This window comes from Notechis scutatus, chromosome 3 (genome assembly GCF_049901735.1).
Source record: "Notechis scutatus isolate UNSWTSFEM ecotype Mainland chromosome 3, rNotScu1.2, whole genome shotgun sequence".
In the NCBI taxonomy this organism is placed as follows: domain Eukaryota; kingdom Metazoa; phylum Chordata; class Lepidosauria; order Squamata; family Elapidae; genus Notechis; species Notechis scutatus.
The window spans coordinates 195,971,894-195,991,394 of NC_142011.1; the positions used below are offsets into that span (position 1 = coordinate 195,971,894).

Genomic DNA, 19,501 nt, shown 5'->3' on the forward strand with positions numbered 1-19,501 from the left:
GGGTGGCAGGAGGCCATCCATTCTGGCCGAAAACAGAGTTCATGAGCCCCTTTTTGCTGGCAGAGCGCTCCGGCCACCACAGGTGCCCCCAAAACAAGTGACTTCAAATACGCCACCGCCACCCCGAGGTCAAACACAATTCTGATGCGGCCCTTGATATCGAGTTTAACACTCCTGCACTAAAACCCCTTGAGATAGTAATTTTTTAAAAAGCGGGGGGACGGGGGGGACTGAGGCAACTTTCATTTGTTTCCTCAATCACTTTAATCAGGAAAACTAGCAAGCTGAGGGATTGGAAATGAGATTCAGAAAGACGCCCGTTGCTACTTAAAAACGTCGTGGAATAAGCAAGGTTGGCTTGGTAGGTCTGGGTTACAAATTTAACTTCTATCCATTGCAGCCCATTCCCCTAAATTTATAGGGTGACAACTTCCCAAATCTGCAGACCATTTTGAAGCCACAACACGGGAGAAGATTACCTGGAACATTGATACTTAAACAAAGGCACCAACCAGGTGCCACACAAATCCTTTCTTGGCTTACAAAGGACGCAGCCCAAAGCAGATTTTATCAGCAGGTCTTTTATTTGTAATATAGGCTTGAAGCATTCATTACAAGGTAGAAGGGAAGCACAGTTAACAGCTATTTTTTTTTATTTTTAGCAGTTCGGAAAGAAAACACTTCAATGGGGAAAAGAGAGCTCAACTCTCGGTACAAACTAGCAAACTAAACCACGAGAACTTACCATTAGAAACATTTTACATTGTGACGCTGCTGTTACAATAGGCAAAGAACACCAAAACAAAACAAAAAAGATAAAAAGGAAAAGAAACCTCAAAAAACAAACCAACAGAACTATCCAAAGTGGTTTTTGCCACATGTTAATATCGAATTTTGGCAATATCGTTATTATTTTTAACTGAGGTTTAATTCTGGTGTTGAAAAGGAGGAGGCTACACTCTCAAATACAGCTTCATCCAAAATGTTTTCTTAAAACGTGCTTTTTCGAAAAATATCCCGCGTGAGCTTCACTGAAAGCAACGGGGCTGGGCATGCCTGAGCCCTTAACAGAAACAGCTTTAAAAAAATAAAAAGAGGAAAAAAAGCTTAAAAAGATCAGCTTGTCAGCCTGCACCCTTTGTTTGTTTGTTTGTTTGTTCGTTTGTCCATTTTTCTTCTCTATTTCAAGTGGTTAAGAAAAACAAAATCTTGGGAGCATCATTTGCAGAGAGCATCTGCTCCTTGTCAGGACAAGTGGGCTAGTTTGACAGCACTGCTTTTATTTTTATTTGTTTCCGAAGGAAGAAAAAAGCTTATTATTTTTTGGATCATGCCTTTTTTTTTTTTTTTGAACTTTTCGCTTCCAACGCCATAATGAAAAAGTGTTAAGCAACCACAGCTGTGTAAATGTATATAGAACACAGTGACTATAAACAGGTTTACGATACATCTCACATCCAATGCAGTTATGTAATTAAAGCATAAGAAGTAGTAGTTTACGTAGGCAAGATGGCAGCCAATACGAATCTCCCGAGTGTCCATGGCGGAGGAGACTGTGGGCGTGCACGCACTCACAACCCAGCTCCTTCCACGATGAGTGGGGCGCATCGCTGCGACTGCAAACACACCCCTCTGAAGTCAAGAATTCTGCTAGCATCGCCCATGTAGAAATAAGGCAGACGGTATCCAGTTAGACTGCAGAATGCTTTTTAAAAAAAAACAAAAACAAAAAACCACGAAACTGAAAAAGACCAGGAGGGAGGAGTGGTGCCTGAGTTATGCACATTTCTACTGACCCCATGAAACAGAAAATACCACGGCAATGCTCATGTTAAGAAAAGAATACCTTATTTATAAATGTATCAACAATGCTCCCCCTTCCCCAATAATTGTGGGGAGGGGGAGAATAAAAAGGAAAGTAGTTGCGAATATCCCTCCCGCTATAATAAATAAAACCTAAGAGCATTCCCGTCCCTTCCCAGTCCCCAAATTTTGTACCCAAACTGCCCCTTTGGATAAACAATCGCCCCCCCTCCCTTAAAAGTAACATTTGCAGTTTTACTGGAGTTCCCAGTTAGTTGCCCATCCGTCTATGAGTTGTTTTGTCAAAAGTCCTGGGGAAGGTTTTTCCATTTATTTGCCTACCCAGCCTGCTGGGCGCAGCCACTAAAAGGTATAAAGTTATAATTAAGAGCTCCCTGGTTTTCTTTTAAATTTTTTGCTCTTTATTATTATTATTATTATTATTTTAACAACGTAGACACCCTTTCTGCCTTCACAGTGCCTTGCTTTATGTCGTGTTCTGTTTACTTCTTTCAAGGAACAACAAGGTGAAGAGAGGAATGCAAAGTTTAAGCCTGTTGCCAAGATGGTACAAAACTGATAACGAGGGTTTTACGATGACCGGAAATGAAAGCATACAGAGGCAAGAAATCTTTTTAACACAGTCCTTTTCAACAGGGCCAACATAGGAAAAAATACCTAGCAGGCAGTACCCAAACATCTTTGAAACACCTTACTTAAAATGAACACTGTGATTCATTATGGCTTATTTGGACGCATTTACAATGAAACTATCCCCCTAGGCTACATTTTTTGTGCAAGAAATTAAGCCCCTCCCTTCCTAATCCCTAAAAATTAACCAAATACAGCCGTTCTCTCTTTTCTGTCTTCCCATTATATATTGCTTTTAATCAGCTTCCGTTCCCTGCTTTTGGGGCAGGAGAAAACGGCTCAGCTGTATTTCAGTGAAGGAGTTGTGTTCTTGCTAGGAACTTTGTACAGGGAAACGAACACCGATCTGAGACTCCCACTATGACAGACAAGGTGCTCAATAAAACCATCCAAGAAGGAGAACTGCGTTATCACCGGACTCCTCCTCCCAGCCCTTGCTAAAATTTTAACTACTTAAACATTTCTTATAACTGTCCTTTTTGTGAATGAATACACTTTACAAAGAGTTATTAAAAGGTTAAATGGGATTTTGGCACCTTTGGGGGGTGGGGGAGGGGGGAAAAAGGAGGAACTGAGAATTTGAAAATGTGCAGAGGAAAATATAATCAGCCAGCTTTAGGAAGAAAATCATCATCATCATCAAATAGTCAAGGAAGATGTTCCTTTTAAGAATTTCACTTGGCCAATTCTAACCTCCCCTCCCCGTTTTAGAGACCGCTGCCAGCTGTCTCTACTAGAAAAAAAAATCTTGATTGTACAATAATGGACCAAGACACAAAAGATGATATCATCAGGTAGGTCGGTCTCTCTTTTTCAACTCAACTTGAGCAGTGATTCAGCATCTAGGAAATACGGGGTGCCGAGCGATCGTTCGTGGTGGTCTTCCTCAGCTTAACGCCCCTGCGGATGGCATTCAGCATGTCTTCGCCCTGCGGGGCCTCCGCTGGGTTCTGCCCACCTGTATGGAGCACAGTGGGCTGGCACGGAGGAGCAGTGATGCCGACGTCTTCTCTTTCGTTCTCCTCTCTCTCGTTTTCAGCCGCCGCCGGCCTCTGATCCTCTGTGCTGCTCGGCTTCTGACTGACGACGGGGGGAAGGCTGGCGGGTGCTTGCCCACTCCACGAGGAGGTACACATAGTGGGGGTGCTGCCCCCTCCAGCCTCGGGACTTTGCTCGGAGCTTTCTTCTGCCCCGCTCGGGAAACCAGGAAGCCCCACCGGCACGTCTGGCACAGACGGAGTCTTAACGGGAATCACGGGGGTCTTAATGGGAATCGGTCCCGCGCCAATAGTCCCGCGCCTTACCGCTGGTTTGGTGGAAGGCGTCCGTCGGATGGTGGCCACACCCGGTGTGACGATCACAGGGCCAAGGGTGGTTGGGAGGCCCGCAGTGGAAGCCGGACGCTTGGCATGGAACATGCGACGGAAGGACTGGCTGATGTCGCTGTTCCTCGGAATAGTTGAAGACTTGTCGAATTCTTGCTGCTCGGTGTCTTGATCACCACTCACAGAAAAGTAGTCGTAATCTGAAACTAGGAAGTCAAAAAAGGGGGAGTCAGAACAGCAAATCTTCAGGAGTAACTTGGCAATCTCCAGTGAATGTTTTAAATCTACGCTTCCCTTTTTTTCTTGGATACGATGTTTTACTAAAACTTTTTAAAAGGAAGATTAAAAACTGATATACAGTAAGAAGGATCAAAGGAAAAGAAATCAAAGAGAAAGATTAAAAGTGCAAGAAAGGAATAAAGGAAAACATAATGAAGTAGATAAGAACTTCTGATTTTCTCTACAGTAGTTGGAATTATACATTTATCTCTTAAAGTTACAGGGGGATTCTTCTTCTTTCTATAATCTATTCTGTCCATTCCACAAAACCCTAAATTTATTTTTTCCTGTTTTACACACACACAAAAATCCATATAGGGATCTTATGGGTTTCTAGTCAGCAATAAATATAGATATTGTCTTTTCTCTAATCAAAGAGGTCAATTTGGCTATCTCAACAAGTTCCATCATCATCAACCATTCTTCCATTGTGGATAATGCTGGATCTTTCCATCATCTACAGTGATCATTTATAAAAACAAAGTTCCATTACATTTTCCCCCCAACACATTTGTCTATCAAACCCAAACAAAAAACAACAACTCTAGCCTCAATGATATATTAATCGTTAAAGGCCTCTGAATCCGTGTGTATGCATTTGAATGCAAAATTTTCTAGCTTGTACATATCCACCAACTAAAATGAAACGTTCCTTCAATCTCCAGACAGTCCTCAATATGACCTTCCTTTCAGCAGTCAGCTTTTTCACTCACTCCTGAAAGACAGGAAGGAGCCAAAATCCAAGCAGAGAGGCAGCATAATAGGGAATGTGGGCTGCTTCGAATGGGCGGGGAAGAGAAAGCATGGACTGGCTCTCTTGCTCAGGCTAAAAATCCTGCTGGGAATCCCAGCAGGGAGAATTTTCAGCTCTTAAGCAGGGGTGGGATTCTACCGGTTCTGTCCACCTCTGCAGAACCGGTTGCTCTGAAAAGCAACAAACAGAGAGCATCCATAGAACCGGTTCTATGCCTGCTGCTGTTTTGGCCCACCCACCTGCCCGGGCTCTTACCTGACCTTTATTTTCTGCTTTTTCAACTGCAGCTGCTTTGCGCGACACAGCTGTGGTTGAAAAAGCAGGAAAAAAGGGCTTTTCCAACTGCTGTGCACGCAGCACTGCTCAGCTGTCTGGGCAGCTCAGGAGGTCATAAATTGCACTCGCGTGACACAGAGCAACAGAACCGGTAGTTATACCAGTTGGATCCCATCCCTGCTCTTAAGTGGTTGCCTCTTCCACCCCTGAGGGTCCCTGCATTCTTTACCTGGCACTCTCTTTGCCTAACCATCGGTGAGACTGTGCCAGGATCGCAGTCGTTGAGGCAAGCAGTCGTGTGCATGCTTTGCTTGACAATTGTTTTTGCTCAAATACAAACCAAGCAAGATCATCGATCTCCACTAAATACAGGCAGTCCTCGACTTACAACAGTTCATTTAACCACCATTCAAAGTTACAGGAGCTCTGAAAAGAGGGACTTGCGACCATTTTTCGCAGTTATAAACTTTGCAGCATCTCCATGGCCACGTGAGCAAAATTCAGACGCTTGGCAACTGGTTCATATTTATGACAATCAGTGTCCTAGGGCTGTGATGGTGAACCTATGGCACGCAGAACCATTTCTGCCAGCATGTGCCCTGTCGCCCAGAACAGATCCACTGGGCATGCGCGCGCCCCCGCCAGCCGGCTGATTGATGGTTATCTGCCACACATTTGTGGGGGGAGATGCCCTCGCAGGAGATGCATGCACATGCGGCGGGACACGGGGGTCATACGCGCATGCGCAGAGGTGCGCAGTGCGGGGGAGTCATGCACACATGCGCAGGGGGTGGGCGGGGTCACGCACACAGGTGGGGGGTTGCGCGCACATGCGCAGAGCACTGAGAGGTCACACGTGCCATGTGCAGTGGGTGAGGGAGGGTCCCGCACACATTGCATTATGGATGCAGGCACGCGCATGTACTTCTGGCACACGATGACTAAAAGGTGAGCCGTCACTGTCCTAGGGTGACGTGATTCCCCCTTTAAGACTTTCTTACAGGCAAAAGTCAATGGGGAAGCAGGATTCACTTAACCACCAAGTGACTCACTTAACAGTTGTGACAAGGAAGATTGTAAAATGGGGCAAAACTCATTTAAACAAATATTTCACTTAGCAAGAGAAATTTTGGGCTCAATTTTTGAGGACTACCTGTATACGGGAAGCAAGCCCTCAATCTGCCACCAGAATTGAGTCCAAAATTTATGTTTGCTAAGTGATAAATTTGTTGAGTTTTGCCCCATTTTATGATGGTTCTTGCCACATTTGTTAAGTGAATCACTGCAGCAGTCAAATTAGTCACAACGTTTGTTAAGGGAACCTGGTTTTCCCCATTGACTTCGCTTGTCAGAAGGTCGCAAGAGGTGATCACATGACCCCAGGGACACTGTAGCCGTCATACATTGTGAATCAGTTGTCAAGCATCCGAATGTAAATCACGTGGCTGTGGGGATACTGCAATGGTCGTAAGTGTGAAACGCGGTCATACATCAACTTTTTTCAGTGCCATTGTAACTTTGTTCTAAGTTGAGGACTACCTGCAGTTCTGCTCTTCTTGTGGTTTGCCCTCAAAGGACTGACACAAGTGGTTCTTGATTGTTAGGTATTTTTTGTGGATGGCCAACACTTCACTTTTCCCCTTTCCAGGAACCACTTTGCATAATTGAGGAAGGGTGTAGCAATCTACAGGCACCTTGACGGGTGAGGGACCTGGGTTTAGGGAAAACCAAGCAGCATATGGCAAAACCAAAACCCGAGATGGAAAGGCTCCTGGCTCCTTACCTTGTGAGGGAATTGTGTCTTCAGAACAGCAAGGTGTGGTTGTCTGAGTGCTGTAGCCGCTGGAACACTGCAAGGAATCCCTGCTGCTCCTCTGAATGTCCAGCTGCAGCCCTCGGGTAAGAGCGAGAGCCAGCTCCTCACAGGCTTCCATCTCCTCTCCTGGCTAGCAACACAAGGAAGGTCCCTCATTAGATTAGGCCAGGGGTCTCCAAACTTGGCAACTTTAAAGACTTGTGGACTTCAGCTCCCAGCATTCCCCAGACAGCCATGGAAGCTTCAGCACCAGGGGTGGGATGCAAATATTTTTACTACCAATTCTGTGAGTGGGGCTAGGTGGGAGTGGCGAGGTGGGAGTGGCTTCTTCTGTCTTTTTTTTTTGTGCAGCAAACACCCCACACACACACACACACACTCGTTTTTTTTGCCTCCCGGGAGGGGGGTGTTTTTGCTCCCAGGAGGGAGCACCACCAACCCGCGCACCCCTTTTTGCCTCCTGGGCCTCAGGGAAGCCTCCTGGGTGAAGCAGTAAGACAGCGAGGGGAATCCCGGAACAGCTGATCGTTGGAACAACTGATCGTCAGGAGGACAAAAAATATAAATACCGGTTCCGCTGAGGCCTAGGCAAAAAAACCTGCAGTGCGTGTGTGTGTGGAGGGGGGGGCACAAAAAAAGAGAGAAGTTACACCCACCTAGTATAGCAAAGTCTGGTTGTCTCTTTTCAGCTGGACTTTGATTCACAATACGAATAGGTTGGATTTAAGCACACCCCATAACTCGACACCAGCCCCCTCCATCTGTCTTGGGAATATACTTTCTGTCATCCCAAGCTGTTTCAGCTAATCTGGCTTGTCGCAAAAGCATCCTGTCATTATGCTTGAAGGATACCTGGTTAAGGAAGGCCCCACAATTGGGTTGATATAATGGGCTAAAGCCATGGTTGTTGTTTTTTACTTCGGTTATAGAGCAAAGCAGTGTCCTGATTTGCAGAAAACAACAAGCCAGAACACAAGTATAAAATTTGTAGCGGCCAAGTCCACATCTTTCACCGAGTCAAACAATCACAACAAACCACATTACGGTTTAAAAGGATATATGAATTGAGCTCAATGGGGAAAGATGTGAATAACTGAAGACCTATCAATTCAGTAGGTCCATACTAACTATTAATGATCCGACTGTAATTTGATAAATTATGCATTGGTATCTTTTGCGGATTGGGTCATCCAATTTTACATAAAATCCAATACGGCACAGGGTGATCTTAACAAATGAATGTAGAAGCGAGAGATCAATAAGCATAAAGCTACCATATCTCGGTAGCAAAAAATCAGGGCACCTGCAAGAACTTCTCGATTGGCAATTTAAAGATGTATGTTTAACTCCCAGAATTCTCTGGCTATCACGGCTGGCTGAGGAAATCTGGGAGTTGAAGTCCACACATTTTCAAGTTGCAATGTTGACAATCGCAGAGCTAGAGGACTGCAAAGAGTTTTGCCGCCATTCAAAAGTTTACTCAGATTTTTACAGTCCAAATAAGTCCCTTTGATTGCCATTCTTCCATTATGGTCCAAAGTACTACATGTTATTTCCATGTAACTCGATCTGCTTTTGAAATGACTTGTTTTGCTTATCAGCAGAACTGGTATGTGAGAAAGCCTGTAAATTGCATAAAAAATCTTCCACGAATGGATTAGGGTGATTTAGGCTAGCATGCTGTACAATCGTATTTGAACAATTGTATTTGTTTGATGGCACAGTGGTTAAGAGTGCTGTACTGCAGGCCACTTCTGCTGACTCCCGGCTGCCTGCAATTTGGCAGTTCAAATCCCACCAGGTTCAAGGTTGACTCAGCCTTCCATCCTTTTGAGGTGGGTAAAATGAGGACCCAGATTGTTGGGGGCAAGATGCTGACTCTGTAAAACCGCTTGGAGAGGGCTATAAAACACTATAAAGCGATATATAAGTCTACGTGCTTATTGTTTATTCCCTAAAGCAGGGATATCCAACCGTGGCAACTTTTAAGACTTGTGGACTTTAACTCCCAGAATTCCCCAATCAATATGGACACCCCTGCAAGTTAAACAGACTTAGCATCATGTGTGAACTAAACTTCTATTTTCTCACTTTAAAAACAAGCAAACACATCCAGGATTGTCTGTATCTATGTAACCAGACAATCAACCAACTCTTGGCCTCTCAAACTGTTGGATTTTGAAAGATTGCAGGCCAAAAGCCAAACAAAGCCACATCATGCCTTAGCCGGGATGTGAACCTAGATGGCCCCACACACTGTGCTGAGCTGTGATGATTTTAACCATGGTTTGCTTGCCCTGGCTGGCAGATCCCATCAAGCTAAAAGCCAAGGCCAGGGGAGGTTTTAGTAGCAAGGGGCGTGCCTTGAACCTTTTTAATAGGAATACATCAGCTCATATGAGTTATGCAGAGTTTCACACCTTTGGGGCAGCTGATACAGTCATGTTCCGGGCCCTCTGGGGGTCTTCTGTGGGCAGAGAAGGACCACTCTGAGCCCCGCCGGGAGAGTCTACTTCTCGTTTTTCCTTGCGACGTTGCAAAGTGTTTACCATGGGCTGGTCGTAAGGACCAGGCTTAGCCCAATCCTAGGGAAGAAAACCTCTTATTAGTCAAAGCTTATACAGGCTTCTGTCTCTTTCCCCTGTGTAAGATGCAAGCGGCAGACCCCACAACAACCCTCTCACAAAAGAACATCCAATACAATTCAGGTAAGGGAGCCCCTTTCCCGAGACCCAGTGACCAGTTTTAAATGCGGGCGAGATAGAATTACATTTGCAAAATTCTCAAGGGTTAGGCTTAGGTATTTCACCTGTACGGGTAGTCCTCGACTTACGCCCCCAGTTCAGCTCAGCGTTTCTGTCGCTAAGCGAGATCGTTTTGCCCCGTTTTCATGGCTTTTCTTGACACGGTCCTTATTTTTTTTATTTATTTTTTAGTTAGTAACGATTGTTAAAGGAATCTGGCTCCCCCACTGACTTTTGCTTGTCAGGAAGTCCACAAAAAGGTGATCATGTGACTCCCCCTGGACGCTGCAACCGTCGTTAATATGAACTGCTTGCCAAACATCTGAATTTTAATCCTGCGGTTACAGGGACGTTGCAACAGTCATACGTGTGAAAAATGGTCGTAAGTCCCCCTTCCCCTTCCCCCAAAGCTCTTGTAACTCTGAATGGTCACTAAATGAACTGTTGTAAGTCGAGGACTATCCATACTATAGAAACAGCAGTGGAAGGGAAATGGGCCTGTTACGATGATCCCAATGACATCACCCTCCATCACCACTGGCCATGCAAGATTGGGCGAATGTGCGAGAGTCTTCCATAACATGTCGCCTGAAATACGTTTAGGAGACTAAAAACTAATCTCAAGACAAGTAGACCTTGTCTTAGTTTGCTCTATTCCCTTATTCTTCAGGTCTGGATTCTGAGGTGTTTCAAATAGAAACTGATATGTCCGTGATGGTGAACCTATGGCATGTGTGCCACAAGTGGCATGCATGTGTGCCATTTGTGCCGGGACGCGAGCCGCAGGCACATGTACCTCACTGCGCATGTGTGTGCCTCACAGCTGATTTTCGGCTGGTTTGAGGCCTTTCTCGGCCTCCCAGAGGTTTGAAAAAAGCCTCACCAGGCCAAATAGGCCCGTTTCGTCACTTCCTGTAACACCGGAAGTGACAAAACGGGTCTATTCGTCCTGCAGAGGCTTTTTTCAAACCTCTGGGAGGCCGAGAAAGGCCTCAAACCAGCTGTGAGATGCAGTGCAGGTAAGGGGAGGCAGTATGGGGGGAGGGGCATGGGGGATTGCGTGCGCATGTGCAGGGGGCATGGTGGGTGCACATTGCCTTCTGGGTGTTGGCACGTGAGCGTGCTAGCGCGCGCACAAGTTTTAACCCAAAAAGGTTAGCCACCACTGTGCTATGTAATATAACAGAGAATTTACTCTAATCCCACTCCCCTTCTAGCACTGATGATGTTATCTAGTTGGGTAATGAAACGTCTGCAAGAAAACAACCAAGCTCAGAGAGCACTAAGGACCCCTTATGTCAACCCTGAGCTATAAATATTCTCTTCCATTAGAATAATGTCTTTATCAGGCAGTGTTACGAGTAAAATATTTTGGACCACTAAAACATGGAATGTGTTGGGGGATCTCTGCTAAATAGCTATCTCTGACCTATTAATACAAGTTTGCCATTGACAAGTATCTGGTTAATATGCTAAGGGGAAAGCAAGGGAAGAAAATGCTGACAAGAAATTACTCATTCCTGGGGCAAATATCTCCTTTGGTTTGGCCATCAATTAGCAAAAATCAGAGTCCCTGAACCAAACCTACAACTACCTTGAAACCTGCAAACATCCAAGACAAATTAAACTGCGTATAAATAACTGGTGTATAGCAGGGGTGTCAGACTTGTGGCCCACGGTCCAGATGCATCACGCACTGGCCCCGCCCACCCTCGTTTTAGCGAAGGGGGGGAAGTCGCTATAAATCACGTGACCATGTGACAGTGCGAGTTTGACACCCTCTGGGGTGTAGGAAGCTTTTTAAAACCTTATTGTCAGTGAATATTTACACTATAGGTTGGTGGAGGGATTTTAAAATTCAAAGTGCGACGAGTTTCACGTTGTGAATCTCTGATGGCCACTCCCAGGGCAGGTTTGAACCTGGAGGCAAATGTCCACATTTAAAACTTTGCCTTTTTTGAGAGGAGTGCCTTGATGTAAAAACTGCTTTCCTCTTTAAAATAAACAGAATAATGGAAGAGTCAAGACAGGATCGTGGAGGATTTCTAATCCAACCCTTTGCTGAAATACCATTTCAGACAAATGGCTGTCCAATCTCTTCTTAGAAAACTTCCAGTGTTGGAGCATTCACAACTTCTGGAGGCAAGTTGTTCCACTGGTTAATTGTTCCCATTGTCAGGAAATGTCTCCTTAGTTCTAGGTTGCTTCTCTCCTTAATTAATATGCAACCATTGCTTCTTGTCTTGCCTTCAGGTGCTCTGGAGCAGTGGTCTCCAACCTTGGCAACTTTTAAAACTTGTGGACTTCAACCCTCAGAATTCTGGGAGTTGAAGTCCACAAGTCTTAAAAGTTGCCAAGATTGGAGACCCCTGCTCTGGAGTGTACGTTGTCCCCCTCTTCTTTGTGGGAGCCCTTCAAATATTGTAACATTGCTATCATGTCACCCATAAGCCTTCTTTTCATTAAACTAGTAACATACCCATTTCCTGCAACCATTGGTTTCTAGCTCTCTGTTTCTTCACATTTCAGAGAAAGGGAAACATCTATGCATGCATCTATTGTTAACTATCACAACAACTGCTTTGGGATCACAACCGGTTCCAGACTCCTGGGCCAGGTGGAGAAGGATATTATACCCAAAGCATAGGTTCTTTATGCAGCTGTCTTTCCAAACTTCAGTTTTCTCCAGATGTGTCCAAATGCGTGAAATGTTAGGTCGAAAGTGTCTCAGCCTGGAATTATCTCATTTTGACCTTATCAAGTTATGTGACTTCAAAAGAAGTTACTCCAATAGATTTTGGAGTCAGGCAAGTCCATTCCAGACTCAGAAGGTTTTGACCTCAAAAGGAATTTGCGATCTTTTAGTGGGGACTACATTTCCCAGAATTCCTAAGCAACCTGGAAGCTAGAGTCCCAATATTCCCAGAAAATGTTGCTCCAGGGTCTCCCTGGCAGTTCCCTCTGTATTTCCTACGCCCAAGAATCATGTTGGTTTTCCTCATGATTTCTCAAAACTTTAAAGCAGAGGTCCCCAAACTTGGCCACTTTAAGTCTTGTGGACTTCAACTCCCTTCAGTGCTGGGAGTTGAAGTCCACAAGTCCTAAAGTGGCCAAGTTTGGGGACCTCTGCTTATGTCCAGATACCAACTCTATTGCAAAAGTAACTAAAATGGCCGGTTTCTCGTGATATCTGAGACCAGCAAGAAGATGTTCTGAATGTGATCCCATGAAGAGTGAGATTTGTCAATAAAAAACTCTGCACCCACAGTAATAATCTAAAAGTCTCCAGGAATGAAATCATGAACAAGTTTTCAGCAGGCCTTATAAAGGATTTTACTAGTGGGATCACTGCTGAAAGTAAAGAACACAGATTGTGCTTTATACTATCCGTAACCCACATAGGCAGTTAAGGCACCAGGCCAGAAACTAGTCCTGCCTTAGACATGAAAGCCAGTTGGGTGACCATGGGCCAGTCATTCTTTCTCAGCCCAATCTACCTCAGGATTGTTGTTGTGGGGAACTCTTGAGTTGTTTGTAAAATTAATAAAGGTAGGATACAAAATAAATACACGAGGAATTAAATTATATATATTTCCCATCTGCAAATACCAATTGCTACTTCATACACAATCTAAAAAGTCAAAGAGTTGCATAGATTACAAAGCTGGGAGTATGTTCATCCAAACCAGGGGCCTCCAAACTTGGTAACATTAAGACTTTGAACTTCAATTCCCAGAATTCTCCAATCCTATGCCGGCTGGGGAATTCTGGGAGTTGAAGTCCACAAGCCTTAATGTTGTCAAGTGGAAACCCCTGATCCCCCCCACCCAAACACACACACACACACACACATATATATATATATATATTTAAAAAATTGATTATTGGTAAAGCAGGATAGAGGAGAAGAATTCCACCACCAGATCAAGAACTCAGAAAGGGAGCTGAAGGGAGAGGAAAAGGCCCGCCAAGAATTAAGTTAAGAGTTGAGAAGCAATTTCTTGCAAGGGGTGAGGGATGACAAGGAGAGACTCTAACGAAAAGAAACACAAACCTTCCAACTAGGAATCTGAGGTGATGGTAACATGCCTGGCCCAATGGTGTAATAATGAACGTAGTCTGGAAGGAGGGTGGAGGAGGTGGCCCGGGTCCATGCGTGAGAGACAGACGGAACATGAGGGAAAGAACCCACACCAACTGGGGCTAAAGATGAGCCACTGGGTAAACTACAGTGATAATACCCGTTAGACAACTGGAAACAAACAAAAAGAACAATAAATAAAAAGGGATAAAAAGGAGAGAAATTAATATAAATAGGTCCAAATATGGGGGAAGTACAAAGTGAAAACAGGCATGCATCGCTGGGAGAAAGGAAGGGGAATGCTCCCAATGGGTTCTAGTTCCCTTTGGCTGGTCTACACCCCTAGCCCAATGCTTGCTCATGCTTTGTTAATGACACTCAACTAGGCAGCCATGTTCTGGAAAAGAAAACCGGAACAAGAACAAACAAAAATCAATTTTCGGGAGCTGAATCGTTGGACAAAGCTATGCCCCAGAGGCACAAGTGCTTCTTCATAGGTTGGTCGCGAGGAGACACTTCGCAGCAAAAGGCTGAGAGAACCTCCTCAAGAGCTTCATTCCACAAGAAGTTGAAAGAACTTCTGTGGTCAAATTCTTCCTGGGCCTGATAGCTCAGGATATTCACATATATCATTTCTTGCGGTAGCTCAGCTTCAGAAAATGACTCGTTTGCAGACAAAACAAAACAAGAAACAAAGAAACGACGATGGGAGGAATGGAAGAGGAAATTGCTCATTGGAATGGATCCCACCAGTCCCTCCCTCCCTCTGACCTCTAGGATGCTGGGCAGATATATGTACACCTGCCAAAAGGATCTGGCTTTTCCAGGGGAATTTGGAAAAATGGACAATGGAATTTATATTCGGAGATGGAGAAAGTCTATTCTCTGGTCTCTCTCTTTAGAAAAGATAGACTTTTCTTACTGTTTTATTTCTCAAAGGTGGATTTGCGGGACAGAAAGCTGCTCACAACAACAGCCCTAACAGATGTCTTTTCAAGTGCCCTGGAAAAATGTCTCCCCAGCCTTAACTGTGTTCGCTTCAGGACATGGCTGGCACTACCGGTAGTCCTCAACGTATGACCACAATGAGCCCAAAATTTATATGTTGTGAAGCCAGAAATTTGTTCAGTGAGTTTTGTCCCATTTTGTGATTTTTCTTGCCACATTCGTTAAAGTGAATCACTGCGGCTGTTAAATTAGTAACATGGTTGTTAAGTGAATCTCGGCTTGTCAGAAGGTCGTGAAAGGGGATCATCACATGATGCAGGGGCATGGCAACCGTCATAAATGTGAGTCGGTTGTCAAGCATATGAATGTATATCATGTGACTCTGGGGATGCTACAATGGACATAAGTGTGGAAAATGGTCGGCAGTCACTTTATTTCAGTGCTGTTGTAACTTTGGTCACTAAGTGGACTGTAATAAGTCAAGGACTACCTGTACTGGAGGCATCTGCGGAGCTCCTTAACTATGTCTGAACTGGGGGCAACTTCTCTGGCAAAGCTTAATTAATTTTGTTAGGAATCTGTCCACCAATTAGTTGGGTTGGCAATATATAAACCAACAATGTATGTTTGTAGCTTTAAGACAAAATCACTGTATTGATTTATACTATATTCCGATTGGTTGATTATATTACAAATCACCATAAGAGGGAGCTAGAGATCATAGCTTGCTCTCTCTGACATTCTGTCTCTCTGACATTCTGTTGCTATCTAAGGTTCTCTGTTGTATTTATGCTGTACTTATACTTCGATATTTTGGTTTACTGTAAATGACAAAGGCAACCAGTAAGAAGACTTTGTAATTGGATATTCTTTGGACTGTTAAACATATATGACCTGGACCGTTTATTGGACTGTGCTATTTCTTAAACTTTAACTCAATTTAGTGTATCTGTGTGTGGCTGGATAATTATTCATAACTACTCTCATAAATGTTTCCATGTGCATATCCTTGTTACTCAAGGGTTATTCTGTACATATCATAACAGCTTTCCTCATAGCTTCACTCATGAGTCCCCTCACTTCAACTCTGTAGCTTTTTATTGTTTGCAGTTGTATATATATATGTACAGTATATTTCTCCTGAATATTTCAGAGCCTGGAAAAACCGAATCACGAGTCTTCGAGATTTAAGTCTTTTTCACCTTTTCTGTGGAGGCCCAAGCCGCCATGGTTGAGCCTGAACTGACAGAGGTCGGGGAGCTGCACTCACTCACTGATTGGCAGGTTTCAGAAGCTTCAGAAGAGGCCGAGCTGGACGAATTCTGCTTGGGGGGTTCAAAAAAAAAAAAAAAAAAAAGCCAAAAAGGCACCACGAAGAAGAAGGGAAGAAAGACAAGCCAATGAAACAAAAAACAAAGAAAGCAAAGGACAATTACATACAGAAGAAGAAGAAAAGCAGCGTGTTAGGCGTTAAACGGCAGGGGGAAAATATACAAGCATTAAACATGATTATAAGTTTTTGAAGAGTGCAGAGGGACCAAAGCAATGGGTTCTACATGGTAGGTTCTTCGCAGCAGAGCCGATCAACTTAATGACCTCCCAAAAAGCATGGTGGACAAGTTAAGTGCCCTGGCTGCAGATTTGGGACTCGCCATCTTGTTGCAATTGGAAGGGCATCAACGTTGGGGAAAGTGCCAAATAATGTCATGAAATCATAAACAAAACAAGATAGGAGTATCTCAACCCTGCCTTCCTGCTGAAGGACTAAGAAGGATGCTTCCTTCCTTCCACGGACCAATCTTTTACTGGTGAGACTCCCTGTTTTTGAACCTTCAACAGCACACCTTTTTCTAGCCCACAGCATGGCTCCTGTCACCACGGAAGTGAGCAAGGAAGAGGCCCAAGCCAGATACACCCATGGAACAAGGTTCAAGCAACTCTTTGGCACTAAGATGGCATAATTGCAGAGTGTGTATCTGCTGCTCCAGATACCAGGTGGGCATCATTTATTCCAAGGATACCATTTAGGATAGTCTGGCCTGGCAGGGGCTGAGCATGTACAGCTGGTAAACACAGCTCTGACCAGGCTGAAGGTTGCCTTTAGCTTTGAATGTCTATGCTGGGCAGAATCATAACAAGGAAGCAGGACAAGTCAAGACTAACCCTACATCAATTTACCTGATAATGGCTATTCTTGAAAGAGACTGAGGGGCGAAGAAGTACCAGGGTAGTATAAGAGAAACCTATTCAATCAACATTTCTATTTCTGTAAAATCTTACTCTTCACTCAGAGCACTTCTTAAAGTCTGACCAGGAGTACACCAGATTACTCTACAAATGACACTTTGAAGGATGCACCCAACACATGATCAAGCCATCTCTCAATAAAATTTTCTTCACGTTTTCAGTTCAATTCCTATTGGTCACATGCAACTTCCATATTGGTTTTTTTTTTTTTTTTTGTAATTATATAGAAGGAGGTTGCAAATTGTCTTGGATTTTTTTTTCTTTTTCTTTTGAAACTTACTAATCTAGCCTTCAACATTTGGACTTCCTAACGGCTTCCCATTCCTGTCAGGGTTAGGGAAGGTACCTTATATATTCCTTCCCATTTTGAAACATGAGCAGATGAACCTGAGAATTCTAGGATATAAAAAACCTGTAGCTAAAGTCCTGGCAAGTAGCTACAGCTCAGCTCATGGACTGTCTTGTTTATTACAGACAGAACAAATCATGGAATCCTACTTATGCTTATTTATTTCTATTTCTAGGAGGGAGGGAGGGAGGGAAGAGGAAGGAAGGAAGGAAGGAAGGAAGGAAGGAAGGAAGGAAGGAAGGAAGGAAGGAAGGAAGGAAGGAAGAAAGGAAGAAAGGAAGGAGATAAAAGATAGTACTACTCACCTATATAGATTATGGAAGGACAGAGGGAGAAAATCTCACCTGGCCTTCTCCCATACAACTGTTTGCATTTTACAGAAATACACTAACTGTCGGAAATCTTTATTTCTCTTTGAGTCAACCACCCCTTCTCTCACAGTCTAAACAACACGCAAAAGTGTTCAATAATGTGGCATAATTTTGAAATGTAACATGAAAAAAAACCCTTCTTCTTCCACTCTTTGGAAGAGCTGCGAGACCTGTTGAATGCATTCTTTTGTCCCTCAGCAACAGAGAACAAGACATTAAAAATACATAAAAAGCATCCTAAAAGGGAGGTGGATGGGAGGCGGTTTTCACCACAGTGTTTCTGTTAAAGACAATATTTTGCTTTCAAATATAACATATGGCATTGTACGACTATTTCTTTTGTCACACTCAGCCCTTAATACACAAACTGCAAAGTTACTGCTTGTCAGTTGGTTATAACACAAATTGCGCACAATGAACAGCTTTCGGGGAAATCTGTCAACCAAGTTAGTTGGCACTGTCTACCTAGCAGGACTTCAAACACAATTGCTGTACCAAAGGAGGAAAAATATACTTCTGTTGCATGCTTAGATTATGCTGTCAATCTCTATAATAGGTGGGTTTTTTTTAACTTGTATGGACTGTTTATCAATTAAAATACGACATGTAACTGCCAGAACCAGGTAGGCCTTAGTTTTTATATAATTTTGCATCTAAGTGAAGTTAGACTCAATAAACCATTTACTACAATTACTCGCTGTTAGTAATTTTCCTATTCTAATTTCCTAATTTTAAAATTTCTCTTTGGTGGCCATTTTTTAAGGACCAAGAGTTTAAAAAGATTTTCAAGGCTGAAATTTCAGATATTACACGTAGCATTAAAGGCAAACTTGGCCCATAAGAAGCAGGGCAGGGGTCTCCAACCTTCACAACTTTAAGACCTGTGGACTTCAACTCCCAGAATTGTTTCTAGATTGTCTGGTTACATAGATACAGACAATTCTGGATGTTTTTTTTTTGAAAGTGAGAAAATAGAAGTTTAGTTTACACATTATGCTAAGTCTGTTTTAACTTGCAGGGGTGTCCATGTTGATTGGGGAATTCTGGGAGTTGAAGTCCACAGGTCTTAAAGTTGCCAAGGTTGGAGACCTTGCAGGGGGCTGAAGGAGGAAAACAGGGACCTCCCTGCAATGACCCCAAACCCTTGCCTTTGGATATATGCATCATGATGTCACTCACACGCACGCCCCAAAGAGTGTTGGTGTCAAACGCAGCTTTTTTCAACCTCTTGCAAATGGCTCATATGGCTTCAGCTCACACATTTCTGAAAACGGATATTTCTCAGTATCCGCTATCAGAGATGGATAAGGCACTACAGGCAGTCATCGACTTGCGACCACACCTGAGCCCAAGGTTTTGTGTTGCTAAGTGAGACGGCTGTCAAGTGACCTTTTCTCCACTTTCTTGCCACAGTGATTTAAGTGAATCTCTGAAGCTGTTAAGTGAGTTAACACGGTTGTTAAGCGAATCCGGGACTTCCCCAATTAACTTTGCTCCTCAGAAGGTCACAAAAAGAGGATTGTGTGACCCTGGAACGCTACAACCATCATTAAATAGGAGTCAGTTGCCAAGCGTCCGAATTTTGATCACGTGACCATGGGGGTGATGCAAGGGTCATGTGAAAAATGGTCACAAGTCCCTTTTTTCAGTCGCATTGTAACTTTGGTCCCTAAATAGACCAACTATTTTTTGGGGGGGGAGTCGGTTTTTTATTTTTTGTTTTGTTTTTTTGTTTTCCCAAAGTTTGTTCTATTGTACTTTACTAATTTATTTGATTCTTTTTGTTAGTTTTTATTTTTTTTGTTTTAAATATGGTTTTACATTGTGTAAGCCGCCTCGAGTTGCCATGGGCAAATA

At 43.6% G+C, this 19,501-nt stretch overlaps 1 protein-coding gene across 23 annotated transcripts in view; it reads right to left on the reverse strand.

The window, feature by feature from the left end:
* Positions 1–565: 565 nt before the first annotated feature.
* Positions 566–19,501, reverse strand: part of MTSS1 (MTSS I-BAR domain containing 1) — a 163,504-nt gene continuing 144,568 nt past the window's right edge. For 5 of the 23 annotated variants that reach the window (XM_026679114.2, XM_026679108.2, XM_026679106.2 and 2 more), the window contains 5 exons: positions 15,880–16,002; positions 13,703–13,900; positions 9,325–9,489; positions 6,872–7,034; positions 566–3,985 (listed from right to left, as the gene is read on the reverse strand). In XM_026679114.2, coding sequence (XP_026534899.2) covers positions 3,297–3,985; positions 6,872–7,034; positions 9,325–9,489; positions 13,703–13,900; positions 15,880–16,002 — 1,338 coding nt within the window. In that variant the 3' untranslated portion in view covers positions 566–3,296. The remainder of the gene's footprint in view (positions 3,986–6,871; positions 7,035–9,324; positions 9,490–13,702; positions 13,901–15,879; positions 16,003–19,501) is intronic. The other 18 variants (XM_087962175.1, XM_026679118.2, XM_026679116.2 and 15 more) reach the window with 5 other exon arrangements.